Source organism: Cnephaeus nilssonii (genome assembly GCF_951640355.1).
Source record: "Cnephaeus nilssonii genome assembly, chromosome: 13".
Classification (NCBI taxonomy): Eukaryota; Metazoa; Chordata; class Mammalia; order Chiroptera; family Vespertilionidae; genus Cnephaeus; species Cnephaeus nilssonii.
In genome coordinates this window covers 18032816-18056848 of record NC_137084.1, presented here as the reverse complement: position 1 = coordinate 18056848, position 24033 = coordinate 18032816, and the positions used below count along the sequence as shown (strand labels likewise).

General features: G+C 45.9%; 1 protein-coding gene across 1 annotated transcript in view; it reads right to left on the bottom strand.

The window, feature by feature from the left end:
- Positions 1-791: 791 nt before the first annotated feature.
- The window catches only part of PTPRJ (protein tyrosine phosphatase receptor type J), a 141044-nt gene continuing 117802 nt past the window's right edge, over positions 792-24033 (bottom strand). Inside the window, exons 12-24 of the mRNA XM_079788601.1 lie at positions 23473-23604; positions 21664-21871; positions 21430-21551; positions 20243-20330; positions 17841-17882; positions 16874-16961; positions 16258-16348; positions 15302-15375; positions 15061-15195; positions 11953-12072; positions 8871-9031; positions 6846-6981; positions 792-4350 (exon numbers count right to left, since the gene is read on the bottom strand). Of these exons, the coding sequence (XP_079644727.1) occupies positions 4192-4350; positions 6846-6981; positions 8871-9031; positions 11953-12072; positions 15061-15195; positions 15302-15375; positions 16258-16348; positions 16874-16961; positions 17841-17882; positions 20243-20330; positions 21430-21551; positions 21664-21871; positions 23473-23604 (1556 nt within the window). The 3' untranslated portion in view covers positions 792-4191. The remainder of the gene's footprint in view (positions 4351-6845; positions 6982-8870; positions 9032-11952; positions 12073-15060; positions 15196-15301; positions 15376-16257; positions 16349-16873; positions 16962-17840; positions 17883-20242; positions 20331-21429; positions 21552-21663; positions 21872-23472; positions 23605-24033) is intronic.

Genomic DNA, 24033 nt, shown 5'->3' with positions numbered 1-24033 from the left:
GGTAGATACTTGGTGTATCACTGTTGAATGGATTAACTTGGCTCAGGCACGAGGAACGAGAGATCTCAAAACAAAGTCATCTTTTGTCTGCTTAGTGTTTGCATCAAGCATAACAGAAAGGGATGAAATAGAAACTACCCCAGTTGCCACATATCCCAGCAATTCTGGGATTCCCCAAATCCATCCACAGCCAACCCCCTAAAACCGGGGTGGGGACCCTCTGAGAGCACACACAGCCACCTCTCAGAAGCACACTCAGTTCTCCCAAGCCTCCTTTTCCCTTCATCGCCCTGGATGTGTGATTTGGGCTGAATTGTGTCTCCCCAAGTACCTATGTATGTGAATGTATTTGGAGACAGGGACTTTCAAGAGGTAATACAGGTAAAATTAGGGAACAAGGGTGGGCTCTAACCCACTATGACTGATGTCTTTATAAGAAGGGGAGAATGGGACACAGACACACACAGAGGGATGACCACGTGAGGACAAAGGGAGATGGCCATCTACAAGCCACGAAAGGAACGAGCCCTGCCAACACCTTCATCTTGGACTTCTCGCCTCCAGCACCGTGAGAAATAAATGTCTGCTGCCTCAGCCCTTTCACCCACCCCCCAGTCTGTGGCACCTTGTTATGGCTGCCCCAGCAAACTAATGGGATGTGGAAAGTCCCACAGGGAAGCGTGTTTTTGTCGAGGACGCCCCCATTGAATGTAGGGCAGTAAGCTGAGTGGGAAATGAAACAGTGCAGACACCAAGTAAGGAGGAGGGAAAGAAACAAACAAAGGCATAACGTGTTGACATTTTTTTATATTTGGTATTTGTAAGTCTTAAAAAAAAAAAAAAAATTTCAGGCCATTTTTTCCTTAAAAAACAAAGAAAAGCAACCAACAGCAATACTCTGTACAAGTATAACAAACATTAGAAATATGCATCATTCCAAAATAGTTACAAGAAAATTACAGTTTTAGAGTCTACATCAACACATCCTACCCTTATGTGCCCCACAGGAGGTAAAAAAAAAAAAAAAAAAGCTACAGTATGTTGAACGCTCGGCTGCTTTGGACAGTCTGAAAACGCAGGACTTGGGACTTCGGAGGCAAATCAACATCAGTCACCAAGGCTTGTTTAGCTCAGTAAGCGCGAACAATCATTCCAAAAGCGGACCAGGCTTTTTCATCTACGTGGAAAGCAAACGTGAATCAGCTGCAGAGTGGCCCCCACCCCCACCCCGGAGCCTCTAACTTGACGAAGCCCAAATCCAGGGGAGCCAAGGAGGCCACCTCTAGCTGTCACTACACGCTCACAGAGAACACACCCCAGATGCCATTGCCTCTCGATTGAACTTTGGAGGCAAAACATCTTTGCTTGGAGAAGAGAGCCAATGACCCAAATCCCCCAAGCCAAGGACCACTCACCCCACCCTGGCTGTGTTTCTGTATGTAACTCAACTACTAATGCAGGGCAATCCCACCCTCTCCACAGTCCCTCCAACTCCAGTTATTTGTTCCTGGGAGGGTTTGGGGCAAGAGCTCAAAAGCACCTTCCTCTTTCCTGTGACCATCTCCCAGCCCCTACGTCCTTCACAGTTACACATGAATCTTCCCTTTGTGGTCCCTGTGCTATAAATACTCTCGCCGCCCCACTCGCCCCGTCCACAGTGTCTTCAGGATGCAGAGAGGCGTGGTGACCTCCGTGTGACCTGCCGCTTGGAGTCCAGGCCTCTCCGGCCCAGGCCTTCCTCTGGGGCTGGGAATGACGTCCGGGAGTGGCACGTGGGGCTGCTGGCCAGCTCCCAAGCCCACGCCAGGTGGAAGGGAGAGGGTTTCTGGTTGTTTTTTTTAGTTTCTATACAATATGGTTATAATTATTGTTGCTTTCATTCATTTTAAAGGGATTGTGAGAGGCAAGCCCTTTTCTCAGATGTCTCCATGGCAGTGATAGGGGCAGGGCAGGGCGGGGCACAGCATCTCCCTGGGATGTGACACCCCGATCAGACCCATCACAAAGGTTTCCTGACAAATTGGAGCGGGGAGGGGTGTGGCCACAGAGCTGCTGCCTCAGCCGGCACCTCTGACGGAAGCTATGGGACTCTGAGATCTGCATGCATTGCGGGCCAGACCAGTGTGAAGGTTAGGAAGCAATCGGCCCAAACCCGGGTGCACCCCACACCCCACAACCGTGTGGTTTCCTTGATTCAGACCGACACAGCCAAAGGCCCCTCGGAAGTGGGGTCCAGAGGGCCCGACCTGGCCGGGCCAACCCATTCCTCGAAGGGTCTGACATTGAATGAACTGCTTACTACCAAAGACAGCAAAGGATTCAGCAAAAAGTGCAATTTCTGTTTGGGAAGTAAGGGTCTCCCCAAAACGAGACATCACCACCTCTCCTTTTCATTCTTTCGGTACCTCAAAGGGAAAGGGGACAACAGGCGTACAGCACTGACCTCTGAAATGAATCAAGGGTATCAGTACGTCGTGGTTCACCCTTCCTGACCCCAAACACCCAGTCACACGTCCAGTTATCAAAGTGCCGGTGAGCTGAGGAGCGAGGCAGGGTCGGGAGAAGGGCTCCCACGGGCCCACAGGGAGCAGGGACCCCGGAGAGGACCCCGCTCCCATCTTCAATAGGACACATTCATCCTAAGGTTACAGCAGGACTCATGGCTGTGGCCAAGGGCCACGGGCTTTCGGGGGTCGGACATTCCTTCATAAGACCTTGTATATACTTCGTTGCCGATCGGAGGATACACTCACAACTTCTTCACAATAGAACCTGAGCCACGATATAAAATAAAAAGAAACACATCCTTTCATGTTAATGCCTTGAGAAGTTTACAGATTATGTACCAATAAAATTAACCCACATAAATTCTGAAATTCTTGGTGGATACACACCTGAAGGAAAAAAAAAAAGTTAATCTACATTTTTTTTAAATCAAAGTAATTACAGCAGCAGTATAGTGAAAAGAGGTTTTAAAAATAATAATTACATCTTGATACAAATTCAAACTTTGTACACCTCAATTCAAAGGAATGACTGTTTTTGAGAGTTTAGTATCTATATATATATACAGTAGATATCAATATGTGTCACCGCAGACAGACTAAAGCCAGTGGACTTCGAAGGAGGAGGAATTAATTTGACACTGTTTTCACACTGAAGTGTTCACAGATTGCCACGCATTTACACACACACACACACACACACACACACACACACAAAATGCCAACCTGAGTAAAACGTTGCTAAGAACCTAGAGCATCAGGAATCACTAGTCACATATTGCACCTTTAAATAATCCTTCTTACCAAATACGAAATGAGGGGAAAAAAGGACAAAACAGGGACTAGAAAAGGAGAGTCCATCACTGTAGGGTTTCCTTTGCTTCCCTACCCACCCCCACCCCAAATTCCACTCTCACTCAACCAGTGGGCTGAACACACACATCTGTGGGGAACTGGGGGGGGGGGCAGGGGGGAGAAGGGGAAGAAAGAATAGAACATAAAACGAGAGGGGGTAGTGGGGGAGGGGCCTCCTCTAATCAAGAATAGGAATGTTACCGAGAAGGCTGAACCTCTGATACTAAACTACCGTTTAAATATTCTGCAGAGTCCAATTATGAGATTCAATACAAAAATAGAGAAATCTTCTGAGTTCTGCCTGTGGAAGCATAATTCAGAAAAGGCACATGTTCAAATAGAAAACCCAGGCTGGAGAGGCGCCGCCTGCCCCTCCCTGCGTGATCATGGTCCACAGTTCTGCATCTTCCATCAGCGAGATCCCGAGATTCAGTAGGTAAAAATAGACCTCTGATACTTAAAATATATTCAACCCAACACAATCCTGGCTTTCCCATGTGGATCATATAAAATAGTTTTGTTTTGTTTTGTTTTAAAAAAAAAATCTGTTTTGAAAAAGAATCACAGCTCACGTTTCCTGGTTTTCCATCATTCTCAAGGGAAAAGAGTGAACTCATCCCACCGGGGACCAGGATGCAGCTGACTGGCTCACCACCCATCCACAGCCCCCAACAGCCCTAACTTTTCATCTGTCGTGTGTTACGTGGGCAGCTTCACACCCTCAGTTAGTTCTAACAAAACAGATCAAAGAATTGAGATATTAGACATCGGGCGCCTTTCTTTGCTGTGGGTGTGGTGGCCTCATTAACTCCAGAGAGATTTTCCTTTGGAATCAGGCGATATAACCATTGGTTTGTCCAAACGTGGTCACGGGGGCGATGTTTTCGTAGATTGTCATTGCAGTTGTGTTCTGGTAGATGAGATCCACTTTTGAGTCTCTGTGGGATCGGATAATATCCAAAACGCACTGATTGAGGAAAACATACTGGTCCTGTTAGACAAGGGAAAGAGAAGGAAGCAAGTGAGCACAGGTCCCGGAGATTAGCATCCACCCTTATTTTCAAACTGATTCCCACTCCCCAACCCCACCCGCCCCACAGCGAATACTTCAGGTTAACGCGTCCAGGGGTAATCACTTTCTAGTGAAACCTGCAACCCCAGAGAGCAAGAATCTCACCATCAGTGAGTCTCAGTCAGAGGGGCAGACTCCCCAGACCTCCCCTCAGCAAGATTCCAAGATTCAGTAGTAAAAACAGACCTCTGACACTTAAAATATAGCCAACCCAACACGATCCTGGCTTTCACTGTGGATCATATAAAATAGTCTTTAAAAAATAAATCTGTTTTGAAAAACAAACAAACATGCTCACTTTTTCTGGTTTTCCATGCTTATCAAGGAAAGAAAAGTGAACTCATCCCACCGGTAACCAGGAATATGCCCCAACCCACAGCCCCTGACAGCCCCACCTTCTCATCGTCATGTGTCAGTGCCATATCCAAGGAGAAATACCAGAATCGTGGGGAAGGGCAAAGGAAGGATGTGGCAGTGGTAATGCACACGTACATTCACATCATAAAAATTTCTAAAATGTTTTCTTGGCTAGTAAGGATGTGCAGAATAAGGAATAGACTGTGATTCTCAACAGAGAAGGTGGGGTTAAGGGGGATGATCGGGGTAGAGTTGGGGGGGGGGGGACCACCTGTAGGCAGCATATCAGATCTGTAGTATCCATTAAAAGAGGAAGAAGAGCTGAAACCGGTTTGGCTCAGTGGATAGAGCGTCGGTCTGCGGACTGAAAGGTCCCAGGTTTGATTCCGGTCAAGGGCATGTACATTGGTTGCGGGCACATCCCCGGTGAGGGGTGTGCAGGAGGCAGCTGGTCGATGTTTCTCTCTCATCGATATTTCTGGCTCTCTATCCCTCTCCCTTCCTCTCTGTGGAAAATCAATAAAATATATTTTTTTAAAAAAGAGGAAGAAGAGGTATATGCCAACATGGAAAAATATCCATGATGCTGTAAGAGGAAATAAATTGCAGGGCAGTATCATATATAAAATAAAAGTTTCATTTTTTAAAAATACTCCAGGTCGTGTGTGTGTGTGTGTGTGCGCGCGCGCGCGTACATGTGTTTTTCTGCAGCTGTACATCAAGAAGCCTATGAAGATACACACAAGCTGTAAACATTGGCTACTTCCAGGGAGTGTGGGTGGGGAAGAAAAAAGTAAAAGAGAAAAATGTACCCTATATAATGCTGTATCGTCAGATCTTTTCATTGTAATATTATTTTCAGTTAAGTTAATATTATTTTTTTTAATTTTAAAAGGGACCTGAAAATCATTTGTAAGCAGGTATAAGATTTCTGTTTCTCTCAAAGGAGGAAAAAAGATGGAGAACCGCTACTCTACGTAATTATAGCAAAAAAAAAAAAAGAAAATGTCTTTTCCAACCAACACAGGAGGGCAATTCCACACTTTCCACCACAACCACATTGCTCACCCCAAAGCACGCCGTGTACCCAGGCCTCTAGAACATTCCCTGCTGGACTCAAAAACAGGGCACATATTCACGGCGACAGCCCGATACAAAATGAACATGCTACTCTCATCCTGGTCGAGGCAATTCACCCTGCAGCTTCGAGAAGGGCCACTTCCCAATATATGTGTGAGAACATGCCTGGAAAGGCTTGCCGGGAACATTTCAGGGACAGCCAGTCTAACAGGGCTACACGGTGGCACCGTGGCTACCAAGCATCCACTGTCTCAGTTGCCCACCATCCTCCCACAGCTACGGACCTGCTGTTGTTTAACCGGCACAAGGCTGGGATACATGGCTATATTCACGCGTAAAGCAGCATTACGCTATTTCATATTATTAATATTTGATAAGTCTGTTTCACTAGCTTATTTTAAGGATGGTCAGAGGAGCTTCTTAGAAACAAAGAGCGAGCCCAGCTGGTGTGGCTCAGTGGTTGAGCATCAACCTACGAACCAGGAGGTCACGGTTCGATTCTGGTCAAGGGCACATGCCCAGGTTGCAGGCCCGATCCCCAGTAGGGAGCATGCAGGGGGCAGCCGATCATTGATTCTCTGTCGTCATTGATGTTTCTATCTCTCTCTCCCTCTCCCTTCCTCTCTCTGAAATCAATAAAAACATTTTTTTTTTTTAAATAAGAAACAAAGAGCGAAAAGGCCAATTTTATGAGTGTTAAATCCGAAAGACAAAGTTCAGGGACCTGCTGAGATTATCGGGTGAGTCGGTGGCAGCAGGTAAGGATCCTGTCTGGGGCTGTGGCGCCATCAGTGATATCAGTACCATGGGTCACTGTATCGGGTAGTTCAAGCCCATGTCAGTTAAGGATCTTAAAGAAATCGAGTGTTACATCACGGCCAGGAGCCAGAAAGATCTGGAAGGGTGAAACAGTTTAACACGAGTGCGTGACACGAACAGACAGGAAGGGTGGATTGTCCAACAGATGTTGGCCTCACCTCTGTTTGCACCATTAAAGGCCTGTGCATGCGAAGGTCATACACAATCCCGTACACGTCCACGGAGTACTCATTCTCTATCTGATAGATGAGACGATCAATGGCGATGAAAGTGCCCGTCCTTCCGACGCCCGCACTAGAAGGGAAGGGAACAAGCACGTCTCCGTGGGTGACCTCTGCTGACAGCTGCCCCTGCCCTGTGCAGGTGTGTGCTCTCCTCCATGACCAGACTGCGAGGGCAGAGCCCTCGATCATTGAACGTTTGCTCTACTGAAACCTCAACACATCAGAATGCACCGGCTTGGGACAGCGGCCCAAATCCTAGAGTTCCTTTAGAGTCAAATGCCACATATAAAACACCTTGCTAGCCCAGCTGGTGTGGCTCCGTGGTTGAGCATCGACTTATGAACCAGGAGATCATAATTTGATTCCCAGTCAGGGTTGCAGGCTTGACTCCCAGTGTGGGATGTGCAGGAGGCAGTCGATCAATAATTCTCTCTCATTATTGATGTTTCTGTCTCTCTCTCCCTCTCCCTTTCTCTCTGAAATCAATAAAAATATATTAAAAAAAAAAAAACCACCTTGCTAGCGCTTCTTGGATACTAGGCCCAGTCAAGTTGCCACCATAAGCTAGGATGGCAAGTTTCATCAATTTATTTCCCAGGGGGCAACACAGCTCCTCCTTTCTTCTGTCTTAAGTTCACCGATTCGCTTTAAAGCTCATGTCATTGTTCTAGAGGAGGGGGTGGCAAACTTCTTCTGCAAAGGGCCAGACAGTAACTATCCTCGGCTGTGCAAGCCAGTGGCCTCTTTCTGCCGTTGTGGCTTGTGGCATGACAGTAACTACAGACAATATGCAAACAAATGAGCACGGCTGTGGCCTAGGACAACTTCACAAAAATAGGCAGAAAAACAGATTGTGGTAACAGTGTCATGGGAATATATATATATATATATATATATATATATATATATATATACTAGAGGCCCGGTGCACGAGATTCGTGCACTGGGGCTGATCCCTCAGCCCAGCCTGCGCCCTCTCGCAATCTGGGACTCCTTGGGGGATATCCACCTGTTGGCTTAGGCCCGTTCCCCTTAGGCCTGAGCTGGCAGTCAGACATCCCTCTTGCAGCCAGGGCTTTTGCAGTCTGGGACTCCTCGCTCCTTACCACCCGACTGACCACCAGGGGGCAGCTCCTGCATTGAGCGTCTGCCCCCTGGTAGGTAGTCAGTGTGCGTCATAGCGACTGGTCGTTCTGCCATTCAGTCGATTTGCATATTACTCTTTTATTATATAGGATATATATATATATATATATATATATATATATATATATACTTATCCCCAAACTTGTCAAATCGTATATATTAAATGATGTTCAGTTTTTTGTATGTCAAAATAATAGTTTAAGTGAATAAGTAAAACAAACTAGAATTATGTGTTTCGATATTGTTAAATAACAAACCAACGTGCTGAATGAAGAAAGCAGGTTGCAGAATGATGTATACACAATAAAATCTGGTAAAAGTTTAAAGCTATATGAAACCAGAGAGATATATACATATGCAATAAAACATAAAAGCATGCAAGGGAATAATGCACGTGAACTTTAGGACGACATTCACCTGGGATAGGAGACTGGTAGGTGGAGACTTTATATCTAGAATGTATTATTAACAAAAAGAAACACATGTGGTCTCGTGGTATGCTTTATAAATTGTTACTCTTCTCTATATTTTTGTAAGATTGAAATATTTTATAAGAAAATATTATAAAAAAAGAAATATGTTTAAATACATTATAGTTTTAAAAAAATACAGGCAACCTACCAGATCTGGCCCACAAGCTATAGTTCGCCATTCCCTGTCCCAGGGTTTAGGGACTAAGTTGTGGCCCCGTCTCCAAACCTTACCTGAATCTGTAAATGCCTACTGCATTCAATCTAGACCTTGCTTTTCAAAAGCGTTTCGTACTTATAATTGCCTTTGAAGTCTGTCTCGGGTGAAGCGCCACCTGCCTACCTGCAATGCACCAGAATTGGCGATCCGGGAGGACTCTGCTTCATGTAGTCACGGACAAGATACCGGAAGTTGATGAGCAGGTCCGTGGTGTCGGGAACCCCGTGGTCAGGCCAGGACGTAAAGTGGAATTGTCGCAGAGGGTGGTTGTCACTTGTCTGTTTCTAAAAGCCAAGAAAAGAAATAAGAGGTTAGCTCTGGCCAGTGTGGCTCAGTTGCTTGAGTGTTGCCCCGTGTACCAATGGGTCCCAGTTCAATTCCTGGTCAGGGCATATGCTCAAGTTGCACGTTCAGTCCTCAGACAGGGCGTGTATGGGAGGCAGCCAACGAGTGTTTCTCTCTCACCTCGATGTTTCGTTCTCTCTCCCCCTTCCTCTCTCTCTAAAAATCAATAAAAACATATATTTTTTAAAAAGAAGAAGTAACTAGAGAATAGATCCCAAGAGAAAAGCTGCCTGGCAACATCAGAAAGGCTGTGAAACGAAGCAGTACCTGAATGCTGAACTGCACCAAATGGCTGAAAGGTGGCTTTCACCAGGAGTGGTTACAACTAGAAATTAGAATTTTATTTTGGTGCAACAGCTAATAAAGTGCTTACACAAACTTCAATGTACTCATCAATTCCTCATAACATACCCAAGCCGGAGGGTTTATTATCCGCCTTTAAAGACAAGGGAGCAAAAGTTCGAAGAAGTAAAGTGATGTCCCCAACACTCGGCATAGGTGGTAGAAGTCCCTCACCCTCTGAATTCGGGTTCAGACCTCTTCCCTTTCCCACCACAGCTCCCTGCCTATAGCGTGCTCACATGCACACCCACAGCTCCTTAGCGCTTCGTAGAGCCCATCCCTGAGCCCACCTGGGAATGTCACTGACCTAAAATAAATGTATCGAATCCCGCTGAGATACCGGGTGCCTTCAGGGCAAGAACTGTCTCGTAATTCACGTCTCCGGAGAATTTAAGAACATGGTAGGCAAGTAGCAAGCACCACGTAAATATTTAGAATTGTAGGCACTTGAGAAAAGACCTCCCACATCCCCCCCCCAAAAAAAAAAATCTATATCAACAGCAGACAGACAATAGCAAGTGAACCCTGTTACAAGTTAGTTATTACACAGACGGGTTTCCTACCAGGATGGGAGCATGGACATTGCTGATCAGAACTCCACCCAGGCTGGGCCATTCCTGTCCCTGATTCAACCGTCCTCATTAGGCCCACAGCCAGGCACTGGCCGCACCTGTGTGTGTCCACATCTGGACTGCACTGTGTGTGCCTACATCTGGACTGCAGGCATTGCCATCTCCTTTATGACAGCTACCTTGGAGGCTTTTTTAAAAATGCATATACATTATAAACACAGTGCATTCACATTCTTCAAAGTGTGTAAAACAGTAAGGAAGCAAGGCAGAAACAAGGGAGAGAGTTCTGTGAAGTCCCATCACACACATATGTAACATTCACAAACTTAACCAAAAGTATTCACCCAAAGAAAGCCAGCCTTGACAGGGAAGAGGAGAGAAAGAAAGAGGGAAGTCGGACTTGTCAATATTATTTCTACAGGGAGGCAAAGGAGCCCAGGTGAGGGGTGACAGTCAAAAGAAACGTTTCACTCTACCTGTTACGTTTCCACTTCTAAAAACAAAAATATACATGTGCATTTTCTGTGATTAAAAAGTAAATATTTTACTAAATGCTATGTGGTATCCTAGATTGGGTCCTGGAACAGGAAAGGGCTTTAGTAGAAAAATGTGAAATCCAAATAAAATCTGAAGTTTAGTTAACAAAAAATAATAATAATAATAACAGTAATTTTTAAATGATGTGAATAATTCCACCCACAATTCTCTTCCACAAGGGTAAAAGCAACCAAGGATAAGCCAGTCCATTTTAAATGGGCGAAATCTATAGAAATATGCGTGACATTTTAAAGAATTCTCCATTATTATAAATTGCATTATTTATGCAGACAACACAAGTGCATGATAAGAGTTTGGACAGCATGTCCCCGAAAGGAATTAAAATATTAGCTAAGGCCAGAGCCTTTGAGAAACAGCAATTAGTAAAGAGTTAATACTTAACATGACACACTGCATCCATGACTTATGGAAATCTTCAAGGATAATTCTCGAACATTAGTACCTAACCCCCACCCCATAAAATTCAATACCACTGAATCCACTTGCAGGCTTTTCTTTCATGTATTATTCATAATATGCATAAAATTTTGTCTCCTAGCATGTTTACTTAATTATGTTCATGGCAATTATCCAGTCTACATAGCTATCATTACTAATAGCTGAATAATGACACAATGACTAGATAACCTATAGTTTAGTTCTCCATTCTCCAAAAGCTAGATATTTGCATGGTTTCCAAACCCCCCTCCCATTACAAATAATGCTGAGATTCATTTTTATGGATAACAAGCCTTCTCCTATATTTTATATTGATTCTTTGGAATAGATTCTAACACTTGGAACCACCAGACCAAGGGGAAATTTTTATGCCCTGGATAATAAATCACAAAGGAGTATGCCCATTCACATGCCCATCAGAAGCTAATGTCGCTTCCTGACACTGCTTCCATTTTTAAGCACCCTTAACCAAAGAGAAAAGACACATAAACTGACTTCCTAAAGTGCCTACACAATTTATTGGATTTGTTTTCATAATTTTGAGGGGTTAAGGAAGCCTTGTGTACATGCTTGGGAATCCTATTAATGAAACTGTCCGACAGGAAATGGCTGTTCCTGATGTCACAGTTCCTACTAATGCAAAAGGGCCTTGGTTTGTAACAAAAACTCTACAAGCAAGTCAGCAAGTGGAAAGAAAGGAGCTATAGATGCTGAGCCATTAAGGTCCATTTTGCTTAAGAATAACATGAAATGCTTCTTAAGAAAGTAAAGCTAAAGGGTTGCTTTATAGTGTGTATAGATATGAATTGTTTTATTCTGTAAAGAAGAAAGCAAAAACATTTTTTGAAGGCATAGAAAAGATTGGTTAATATTAACCTAAAACGTATCACCCCTAAAATTAATATATGGTCATTTTAGGGGAGACCTAGCCATCTTGACCTACTACTTACATTTTTCACTATGAAGTCTCTGATGGTCCATTCTGGAAGAACAATTTCGGATGTCATTGCCACAGTTATGTCCCCATAGTCCTTGGCCTGCTTGGAAGGCCAGTACTCCTCACATTTGGTCTAGAACAAAAGTGCATTCTTTAAATATTTTATTTATTGATTTGAGAGAGACAGAGACAGAAACATCAATTTGTTGCTCCACTTATTTATGCATTCATTAGTTGATTCTTGTATGTGCCGGGACCAGAGATCAAACACCCAACTTTGGCGCATTGGAATGGTGCTCTAACCAACTGAGCGACCCGGCCAGGGCTACAAGTGCATTTTTATACAAAGACTGACATCACACCATCTGTTATCACTGAAGCCTCTCAAGTGAGACCAGATATTGACAACTGGCATCAGGGACTAAGTCCTCTAGTTGGGTTCTGTTTGACTCTTAAAATTGTGTGTGTGTGTTAATTTACAACTGTTGCCAACTCTTTTAAAATTGAAATATTTCTCATTAGAAATCCAGATTTCTGGCTTCTCTTAAAAAAAAATCAGATCTGGCCAACACTGAGCACTCATTTCTGCATGAAAACTGAGTTAGCGCTAAGCAGCAGCTGTAACTTCTCAGGGGACACAGTCCCACCCAGTGCCCTGTGGCCCCCACAGCAGCCCCTCCACGACTGTTCCCTGAACTAAACTCTGATTGACCCAGAACCATGTGCAGCTGGAAGAAATGAGATCTGTGCCCAATACGCCATAGACACACTAAGTGCCATACAAATATAGACGCCAGTAACGAGGATCGGATGAAATCATTTTAGGATCTTGGATCCTATAAATTGGTGAGCAAATGTGAACAGAAAAAAAAAAATCAAAAAACAACTGCTCTTCTAAGGTGGTGAAGACCTTGGGCAAGGGGTAGGAGCGGGCTAGAAGGTGTCAATGGGGTGGGGGGAGGGAACATATGTAATACTTTCAACAATAAAGATAAATTTTAAAAAGAAAAGAAACGACTGCTCTCCAAGAATATCTGCAACCCCATTTGGCAAACAACAATACACACACACACACACACACACACACACACACACACACACATACTCAACTTTCTAAGGTATGCTCTACAGCTGGTGGTTTCCAAACCTGGTTGGTTACCGGATTGACTGACCTGGGAGATCTGTTTTGCTTTAAAAACCGATGCCTGGGTCCCACCTCCAGAAACTCCAACCCAGGCATGGAACCTGCATTTTTCCTAAGATTCCAGTTTTTAGACCACTGCTCCAAGAAAGAACACAGAACTTGAACATACACGGACATGGAGTTGACTTCCAGCTCCAGCTCTTAACCAGCTGGATTTTTGTTGCCACTTTGTGGGCAAGTTCTTAAGCTCCCTGAGCCTCAGTTTCCCATCTATAAAATACTGATAATACCTCACAGGGCATTTTAGGAAAGAAATAACATATATGGAGCATCTTGTGCAGAAAATACTGTAGTCTGACTCCCTTCCCCTTTCACCCAGAATCAGTATCATCTACTTCCCCTGACCCAAGATGAACGAGGGCCCATCTAAAGTCATCCTCATGGTATTTGTTCAGTTAAATACATCACTTTTGTTTGTCTAACAGATATTTATAAGAATGTTCCATTGTGAAACCCAGGGCTGAACAGCCCATAACGTTCATGTACATTCATAATCTATGTTCTCTTATGCGCATTAATGGGCTGTTCTCCTGATACCAGAAGGGGGTGCAAAGCCCTACCTTCTGTATCACAAGAAGATGGGAATCATCTCTCATTGTTCTTTGCTACCTTTCCTTCTTCCATGCCCAGCCCCTGCCACAGGACCTTACACAATCTTGGGCTGGAAAAATATTTGCTCTATGAAAGGGAAGAAAAGAACATTAAAAGAAATGGTGTCTGCCCGGCCAGCATGGCTCAGTGGTTGAGTGTGGACCTATGAACCAGAAGGTCACAGTTCAATTCCCCGTCAGGGCACAGGTTGCAGGTTCAATCCCTACTGTGGGGTGTGCAGGAGACAGCCGATCGATGATTCTCTCTCATCAGTGATGTTTCTCTACTCCCTCTCCCTCTCTCTGAAATCAATAAAAATAAAGAAAAAGAAAAAAGAAATGATGGCAGGTCCCACCATCCCCTAGCACAGTGCTACTCAAAGCAGACATGCTGGAGCAACAGAAGCATCAGCCCCTGGGAACTGTCCGAATGCAATTCTTGGGGCCCCACAGACCCTCTGAATGAGAAACTCCAAAGGTGGGACGTCCCTCCAGGTGATTCTGATGTACGTTCAAGTTTCAGAAGCACTGGTCTAGGGGCCTGAGTCCTATCCTAATCTTCAAGTAAAAAACCTACAGGAAAAGATTCACAGAGCAACATTAGGTCCCATTCCTCAGGCACAGAATTCCTGAGTTCAGCATGTTTTCCAATTCTCCTCAGGCCCATTTATGGAAACATGGGGTTTTAGTACCAGCAGAAATCTTCTCTTTAATGGAAACGGCCAAAGGATTCCAGGCCATCACCAGGGAGAGAGACTGCTGAGACATATCTGGGGGAAAGTCTGAGATTCTGCATCAAGAAAAGTTTTCAGTGCTAAAAACCACGTTTGAAAATCACCAGGTTGTCGAGTACCGTCTCACAGACAAAGCTGGTTGCTTAGAGACATGATGCCTGCACCCAGCCACAGAGCTGGAGGGTGGAGCTGGGCCGTGAGCAGCAGCATCTTGTTCCAGGCCTGGGACATCTACCCACCTCCTGGTCTTAACCAACTCCAGCAGCAGTGACTTAATGAACAGAGACTATTATGTGTCCACAAACGGAGGTAATGATAAAATAGATTTTTAAAGATTTTTTTTCACTCTGTAGTTTTATGTTATTTTAAATAAGATTTTTTTTTTAACTTTTCACTTGGAGAATTATAAAGACAGAAAACAAGTTTCTAAGAATAGAGGTGCTCATGTTTGGTGAAGTGTGTGTGTGTTTTTAAAGACAAATGAAAAAAATTAAAAAGACAAATGGTGTTTAAGATACTTAACCTTCCACCACAGTAAAAAAAAAAAAAAGAATTAATAATTTATTAATATATAAATTTTAAAAGATGCTTACCCTTCCCTGTTCAACACATTTGGTCAGCATGACAATGGCATATACATTTTTCTCCCAAACCATACGCCAAAAATCTTTCAAAGTGTTGGGTAAAGGTCCTTGTGTGGCAATGAAATCTTTCTTGGAATGGTAGCCCTAGAAACCAAAAGCCACACATATTCAATGTCAAAGGAACAGAAAGGGGAGCTCCGAAGGTCATCACCCCAACAAGCCAGTGCTCTGAGAACCTCTCCCCACTTACAGGCATGTAGTTGGCATTGATGTAGTCGTCGGCTGAATGGGTCTGGACTGAAAGTCTGACACGGGAAATATCATCTGCGGATTTAAGAGGGAAAAAGGTCCTCGTGAGAAGCAAATATTTGAGGAGAGAGAATTACCAGAGAGGAAAAAGAGGTACAAGATAGCACAGGGGCCCTGTCACCCCTTGGGAGAACACAGGGTGGCATTTACACATGCGGCCACATTTAATCCTCACAGTCACCCTGTGTCACTGTGGCACGGAGGGGCTATGTGGCAGTCAGTGGCAGAATCAAGGATTGAATCCAGGCAGCCTGGCACCAGGGCCCCAGCTCTCAACCAGGCCACCCCGCCTTCTCAGACGACACAAGCCACCACTGTGAGCACCTTGGGTGAGAGCCACGAGCCAGGTAACACCCTCAGCAATTTACCTTTTTCTCAAAACCACCCTATAGCCCAGCCGGTATGGCTCAGTGATTGAGCATCCACCCAGGAACCAAGAGGTCACAGGACCCGTTCCCTGTCAGGGCACATGCCTGGGTTGCAGGCTTGATCCCCAGTAGGGGGCGTGCAGGAGGCAGCCGATCAATGATGTTTCTCTCTCACCGATGTTTCTATCTCTCTATCCTTCTCCTTTCACCTCTGAAATCAGAAGGTGATTTTTTTTTTTTTAACAGACAGACCTCACCCAAGCCTGGTCCTGCCACAAGTCATTTAGCTACTCTGTGCCTCATTTTCCTCATCTGCAAAATAAATATTCCACTATTTATTTTATAAGGTGTCGTGAGGACTGGATTCAATGGAAGATGCCAAAATACAATGCTTAGCACACAGTAGGTGACTAATGAACAGTTATGGAAGTGGCTAGTTGGTATTTTGATTCCCCTCCCCTCTACTGCTAGAGCAGCGACGGCCAAGGACAGAAAAAAAAGGAAGACCATGTGGGAAAAAACAACTTACAAGGCAGAACATTATTATAGCGGTTCTTCCCTCTATTCTCAGCCAGTTCAGCTGCATATTTAGGTTGACTAATTCCAACAAGCTTCAGATCCTGAAAATAAAACAAATACGTTGTCCATTTAGTTAGTGTTCAAATATACTTTAGTTGACAGCCCTCTAGCTTGAATTCCCAGCTTCTGTATCTCTGCATAATCTTTAGGTATCCACACCACGAGAATCAAAGGTCCATCTACTAGTAAGTCAGGGGTGGGGAACCCTTTTTCTGCCAAGGGCCATTTGGGTATTTATCACATCATTCACAGGCCATACAAAATTATCAACTTAAAAATTAGCCTGCTATATTGGTCAAACATGTAATTAACTCACCCCTATGCCTTGGCAGGGCCAGACCAAATGGTTTCATGGGCCGTATAAGGTGGATGGATATTCCCCAACCCTGATCTAAGTGCTCACAGGCCACACGACAGCAGTGTGACACCGGGGGAAACACAAGAACTGCTGTCCCCTCCAAGCAGGTCGCCTCTTACCCAGTTTCACCATAAAATGAAAATGGGCAGTTTTACAACTTTTAGGAAAAAACGAAGCAATAGAAAGCACAATATTTACAACCACATACTTCATATTCTTCTGCAAACCCACAGTTGGAGTCAGCTTGCTGTTTCTTAAAGTAGGTCTCAAAATTCTCCACTCTGACTAGCTTGGATCTAAGAAAACAAAACAACGTATTAGGATGTTATATGTTCAACCAAGTTTAAAATAGAAAAATGCAAGTTATTTTTTAAAAAGCCAAGAGCTTACTCACTTTTTAGGTCTTCACCATAGAAAAGGAAAGAAAGAAAAATAGGCCATTAGAAAAAAATGACTCAACCAACCATGCCTCTGGAGATGACAGTAAACATCTCCCCAAAAGGAGAAAATCTATCGTATACTTTTCTGGAGGGAGGAAGTGTTGGTGGAGGGGTGAGTATCATGTTGTTTACAAAACTCAGAAATGTGCATTCGGAAATTCGACTTCTAGATCCCGTGATGTAACCGTTCAGCTTTGTAACTCTGAGCAAATTCTCTGCTCCTAGATCTTGATAACCTATTTTTTAATCGCAAAATATCTATTTATTCGTGGAAGTGCTGGTAGAATATGGTCCTACTTGCCATAGTAGCCATGGCTGGAAGGTAGTGGGGGGGAACTGACCCCCACAGATTCCTTGCAGAATAACAAAGCTAGCAAGAGCTTCTGGACAATCGTGGCCAAATGTGTCAGTCAGGAAAAGTGATAGCAATTTCCACCAAAAATTGTCTAGACCAGTGGTCGGCAAACTCATTAGTCAACAGAGCCAAATATCAACAGTACAACGATTGAAATTTCTTTTGAGAGCCAAATTTTTTAAACTTAAACTTCTTCTAACGCCACTTCTTCAAAATAGACTCGCCCAGGCCGTGGTATTTTGTGGAAGAGCCACACTCAAGGGGCCAAAGAGCCGCATGTGGCTCGCAAGCTGCAGTTTGCCGACCATGGGTCTAGACAGTTACTGAACAGATGGGGGATGGAATGTCTTACAATAAAGCCCATAACACTGGAGACTTACTTAATTTGAGAAAAGGACACTTCATTGTTCTTTGCATCTTTCCTGTTTTAAAAGAAAAAAAAAATTAGATTAAAAAAAAAGGTTAATTCTGTGCTTTGCCCCTTTCATGTATCTACAAAATGCCTTTTCCCTGGGCATTAATCCATATACAACACCAAGCTTAATGGTCTAAGCAACCAATGCTACCTATACAGGCCTATGGAGGTCCTCTCTTTACACCATCTAAAAGTGTGGACGGATCTTCCTCGAGCAGCTTTGAGGAAATCCCTTGCATAAATATGTATCAGCAGCATTACCTTATTTTAAAGTGAGACTCGCTGTTTCATACTCGGCTTTTATAAAGCCTTTCTGATCCGTTAATGGAATAAACCAGAAACTATACCCAGCACAGGGAAGGTAGTGGGGTGCCGGGTGCTCTCCTGCACTCTTGGCTAAGCCCCATATGGATGTTAAAACACTTTCTGGAACAGAATTTGGCTCTAGTATCAAAATCGAAAACAGGTATACCCACTGGCTCAGCCACTGCCTGCTTGGAATTTAAGGAAATAATCATGAATGTGCCCAAAGGTTTAGGCACAGGGATAAATAACTGTGGCAAAGAAAAAAAATTAGGAAAGTGGTTAAATAATATCCATAGAGTTGAATACCCTGTAGCCATTTAAAGTAAAGAAGAAATGACGCTATTCATGTCTTAAAGTGAATAAAGCAGGCTGGAAAACAACATGTATCATATGGTTCCACTTCTGTGTGTATGCATGTATGAAGTTGTGTGAGTTTTGTAATTACATCCATGTTAAGGGTAGTTTCATATGCTACAATTATGGATTACCTATTTTCTTTGCTCTTCTTTTGCTTTGATTTTCGGGTTTTTTGACACAGCATGTATCATTTTTATTTTAATACTAGAGGCCTGGTGCATGAAATTCGTGCACGGTGGGGAGGGGTGTCCCTCAGCCAAGCCTGCACACTCTCCAATCTAGGACCCCTCAAGGGCAGTCAGACATCCCTCTCACAACCCAGGACTGCTGGCTCTCAACTGCTCGCCTGACTGCCTTCCTGATTGCCCCTAACCGCTTCTGCCTGCCAGCCTGATCACCCCCTAACCACTCCCCTGCCAGCCTGATTGATGCCTAACTGCTCCCCTGCCAGCCTGGTTGCCCCTAACTGCCCTCCCCTGCATGCCTGGTCCCCCCCAACAGCTCTCCCCTGCAGGCCTGGGTCCCCCCCCCCAACTGCCCTTCCCTGCAGGCCCGATTGCCCCCAACTTCCCTCCTCTACCGGCTTGGTCACCCCTAACTGCCCTCCCCTGCAGGCTTGATGGCTCCCAACTGCCCTCCCTTGCAGTCCTGGTCCCTCCAAACTGCCCTCCCCTACTGGCCTGATCGCCCACAACTGCCCTCCCTTGCAGACCTGGTGCCTCCCAACTGCCCTCCCCTGCTGGCCATCTTGTGACAGCCATCTTTGACCACATGGGGGCAGCCATCTTGTGTGTTGGAGTGATGGTCAATTTGCATATTACTCTTATATTAGATAGGAAGATACAATAAAGCTGGTTTTGACCCCTCCCTTGCAAAAAAAAGTATCAGAATCTAATGCAAAACATTGGACCGTGAGCACTGCCTGTCAGCTCAATGGGGCAAGGTGGTGGCAGAAGAACCTGCGTAGCCCCACTGGAAATCCTGGGCCGGGAGGAAAGTCCTTTGACCTGATGACATGATGATGCATCCCAGCTGAGATGCCGGCGTCACACAGCACACAGCCAGGCAAGAGGGTATGCAAGGGCAAAGACCAGCTTCAAGTTTGTTTCCACACTTCCTACACTCAGCTCCTTCCTTGCAATGGGGCCTGCAAGACCTGCCTCACAGGAGAATTCGAGGGAAGCACAAATGCAGGCACACGGTAAGCACTCAAAACCGAGCCATTTAACCCCCTCCCACGGCAGTTGTACAGGTGCTAATCATAGCACACCAGTCGCGAGCACTGTGCGAAGCACTTTGTTTAATGCTCGTCAGCGTCATGAGTTCGACACTGTCATCCACCCCCTTCACAGATGAGGACAATAACGCTAAGCCAGAGACAGGGCCCGTGACCAAAGTTAGCTAACTCTAAACGGAAATCTCTTAACACCTGGAAACTGGTTTGTGAACTAAAACACACTGTTTGAAAGGAGCGACCTACACGCGGTGTTTACCCATGGCCCGATGTCAGGGCTGGGATCGGCTTTAAAATCCCCCAGCTTGGGGGTGGAGATGAAATAAGACTACTCATACAATCGAGATTATGGATAAGGGGACATGGGGCTCGAGACACTATTCCCTCCAATTGTGTAACAGTGAAATTTCCCATAATAAAAAGCTGTCTTAAAAACATAGTCCGTTATTATTAATGTGAGCAACAGTCACCTTTTCTTCCTCCAGAAGATGAACCCTCCAACAGCCACAATCACCACGGCACCGAAGATACATCCGAACACGGCTCCACAGATGACTCCTGGGAGAAGTCCAAAGGGGAGGCACCTTCAGGGGGTGCTCCCCAGCTACCGGGGAGCCCTCGACCCAGAGAGCGGGTGTGTGGGTGTGACTGTGTGTGTGTGTGTGTGTGTGTGTGCACGCGCGCGCATGACATACACAGGTTCAATACATTTGGGCCTAAAACTAGTCTAGGCATTTGGGTTACTGGTCCCCAGCTCACCACTAACAGGAGGCCCTCAGAAACTCACTGCTGCTTCCCCAGGTCTCCAGGTCTGTTTCCCCAGCGGCAAATTTAGGGAACTGGACTAGCGCAGTGATTCTCAGGTTCTAACCCACGGATTTCTTTCTTCAAATGAAATTGCATGCAGCAGCCCAACCAGGTAGGGGTGGGAGTGGGGAGCGTCTCGGGGCTCGGCCCCGTTTGGTGAGGCAACCACTGGCGCACTTCTCACCTGCTGAGACTAACAGCCACAGATGAGCAGAGGTGCCTACAGCACCGTGCTCAGGTGACAGGAACCCCCCTGCTCACGGGGGCAGGTGTGGGGACTCCCAGCACTTCGCTCCTGGGGAGGAATTCTTTCCTGTAGTGAGCAACTACCACGTGTGAAAACCAGACAAACTGACCAGCCAGTGGGTCCCTCTGACTCTGGCCTGGAGGGAGGGGACGATTCCTGCTTGGGTCCCTGACGCTCCTAAATCACCGCGCTCTGTGTGGTAAAGGACAGGAGCGCCTGACCCGGAGTCTGAGACCAAATGTCAGGGCTGCCCCTAAGCCACAGGGAGTCACTGCCCCTCTCGGGGCCTTAACACCCTCATTTCTCAAATGAGTTGGACAAGACGCTGCCTGTGGCTCCTTCGAGGATTCTAGGCACTGAGTCACCCTGTGTGTCTGGCACGTGGGCACACAAACACCTGCAGACTGAAATGCAGCTGGCATTCCGAGAAGGAGGTGGGGGCCGTGGGGACCTCATGGCCAAGCGACACCTCAACTTCTGAGAAGAGAAACCAGGTACCCCAACCCTCCTGGAGCCCACGGGAGGCGCATGGACACCCATCCTTCTGTGGACACTGGCAGCCACACCCACAGGGTTGCTAACAGCATGATGTTCTTCCTCTACCTGGGTCCTGGGGCAAGGACACGGCCTCCGAGTAGCGGCTGAAGGACACGTAGCTCCCGTTCCCGTCTATGAGTCCACTCTCGGGGCTGAAGGTGATATTGGTGAAGCCGGCCACACAAGCCCTGTGGGATGACCAGAGGAAAAAGAGGCCGCTGAGCGTGTCCAGCTCACAGGTGTGGAAAGCTCTGCACCGGGAGGCCCGGCCCCCACAGAGGAGGAACCGGGAGGCCTTACCGATAGGAGCCCAGTGGCTCCAGCTTCCCGTTGTAGTAGCCGTGGGTGTTGGACTCGTTCCCCACGTCGATTTCGTATTTCCGGACTTCCGACAGGCCCTGAGAACGCGTCTGTTGGTCTGTTGTTATGAGATACGTCACGTAAGTCGCCGAGGACCCCCTTTTGAAATCTCCGTAGGTATGGCTCAAATCCTCTGCAGACGGGTTAGCTAAGAAAGGCACACAGAAGGGAAGCCATAAGGAAATGATGCAGAGAGACTTGGGTCTCCCACAGTCCACATAAGGACAGTGACACGGGGAGACAGTGATGAGAGCCACCACCTCTCAAGGATGCTTTCCATGCCAGTGCTTTACTTACGGGGACTCATTGAACCGCCACCGTAATCTCTTCACATAGGTTTACCATCCCCATTTGACAGATGGGAAAATGAAGGCCCAGAAAGCGACAAGGACCCAAGGCCACACTGCCTCCGTGGTGGAGCTGCATTTCTAACCCAGACGATCTGTCTTGAGTGTGTGGCCTCATCCATCACAGGCTGGCCACTATGCCATATGGCCTCCCTCTTTCAGCAGAGGCCTGGGTGTGGAATTTGCTGAAAACCTTCAGAGAAAACTGACTAGACATTTGAAACAGACTCAAAACAAAAGGCAGGAAGGCAGAGAAAGATCGCGAGGTCACTGCTTGAGACTTTGCTGCAGGTTTATGACAGCAGCAAGTTTCTTGTCTTGCAGGAGCCCACACCTGGCGGTGTGTTTGCGCTCTACCTCCCTCGACAAGAGGACAGTATCACAGGTTGATATCGCAGGAGCTGCACTGTAGTCTTCACATTTAAAGAACCATCAGAAACATGGCCTGGCCAGGGTGGCTCAATGGTTGAGTGTCGACTCCTGAACCAGGAGTTCCATTCCCGGTTCGGACACATGCCGGGGTTGCGGGCTCAATTCCCAGGGTGGAGCATGCAGGAGGCAGCCAATCAATGATTCTCTCTCATCATTGATGTTTCTATGTCTCTACCTCTCTCTGAAATCAATAAAAATATATTTAATTTAAAAAAAAAAAACACCAAAAACAACACAACTTGGCATTTTCAATCCAGGCTTTGTGCAAAGCACCCCCACGCAGCTGGCAGACACCCTTGCGTCCTTCCTTCCTAACTTCCAGAGAATGTACTGGGGCATTTAAGGAAAAGCAGCTTTTCCTCCCCCTCCTCGCTCAGCTATGCGATGCTCTTTGCAAGTTCCCACTACAAAGGCAGATCATTGTGTCTGCTTTCAAGAGAAAGTCATGCTGTGCTGATGGTTTGTGCGTGTGTATTTGCATGGGGGGGTGGGCAGGGGAGAGGAAGAGGGCAGAGAGACAGAAAGACAGAGAACGTTGCTTAAGAACACCTCCTGCCACCCAAAAGGTAAGACCCTGTGTTGTAAAAGAGATGAAAAACCTAGATCGGAGGTCGGCAAGGTACAGTCCATGCACCAGATCCGCCAGCGGCCCGTTCTGGCCAATGGCATTTTATTAGAACAACCCCACTCATTCTTTCTGTATCTTCCATGCCTGCTCTCACAGGAGCAGAGCTGAACAGTTGCGACAGAGATGTAAGGCCTGCAAAGTTTCAAATATTTGCTGTCTGGCCCTTTATAGAGAGTTTGTCAACCCCTGACCTACATCATCAGGCACGTAGCCGACCCCCTCCCACCCCATCTGAGTGCCAAGCATGGGCTACAATGTATTTGTATCTCTCGTGTGCCTCAGTGTGCCCTCAGTGGTCAGGGCATCACTCACTGGCTGTTCACCCCACAATGACCTCCTTACCTTCCCCCGTGGTGAGGATGACAGCATAGGCTTGGATGGGCCCGTGGCTGGCTTCAAACCCACTGAACTTGATCTTCACCGAATTGTGACTGACATACGTAATATTGGGAGACTCATCTGGAGGAGGGGGGTCTGAAACAGAACAACACAAACATGATCATCGGCATCAAAACCAAAAACGGAACGATTATTAAGCACAGAATTGGCAGTGCCCGCAAGTCCTGCCCCGGCTCTGGGCACAGTATGCCGGGCTCACACAGAGCAGATGCAGGAGCAGGGAAGGAAGTGGTGGGAGCCTTCTGAGCTCACTTATATAGATGACATGTGGGAATAATAACATTTTAAATACACTGAGTTCAACAAAGTGTGATCGAAATTCACTGCAGTTATTCCTTTTTAAAATTTTCTTAATATGACTCCTATAAAAATCTGAATTATGTTAATATGTCCTAATAGGATATATCATGTTACACATGAGGGTCACATTATTTTCCATTGGACTGCACAGCTCTAGACCTGGCTTCAGCAGCCTCTCAAGTAACTGACAGCAGTGGCCACTTG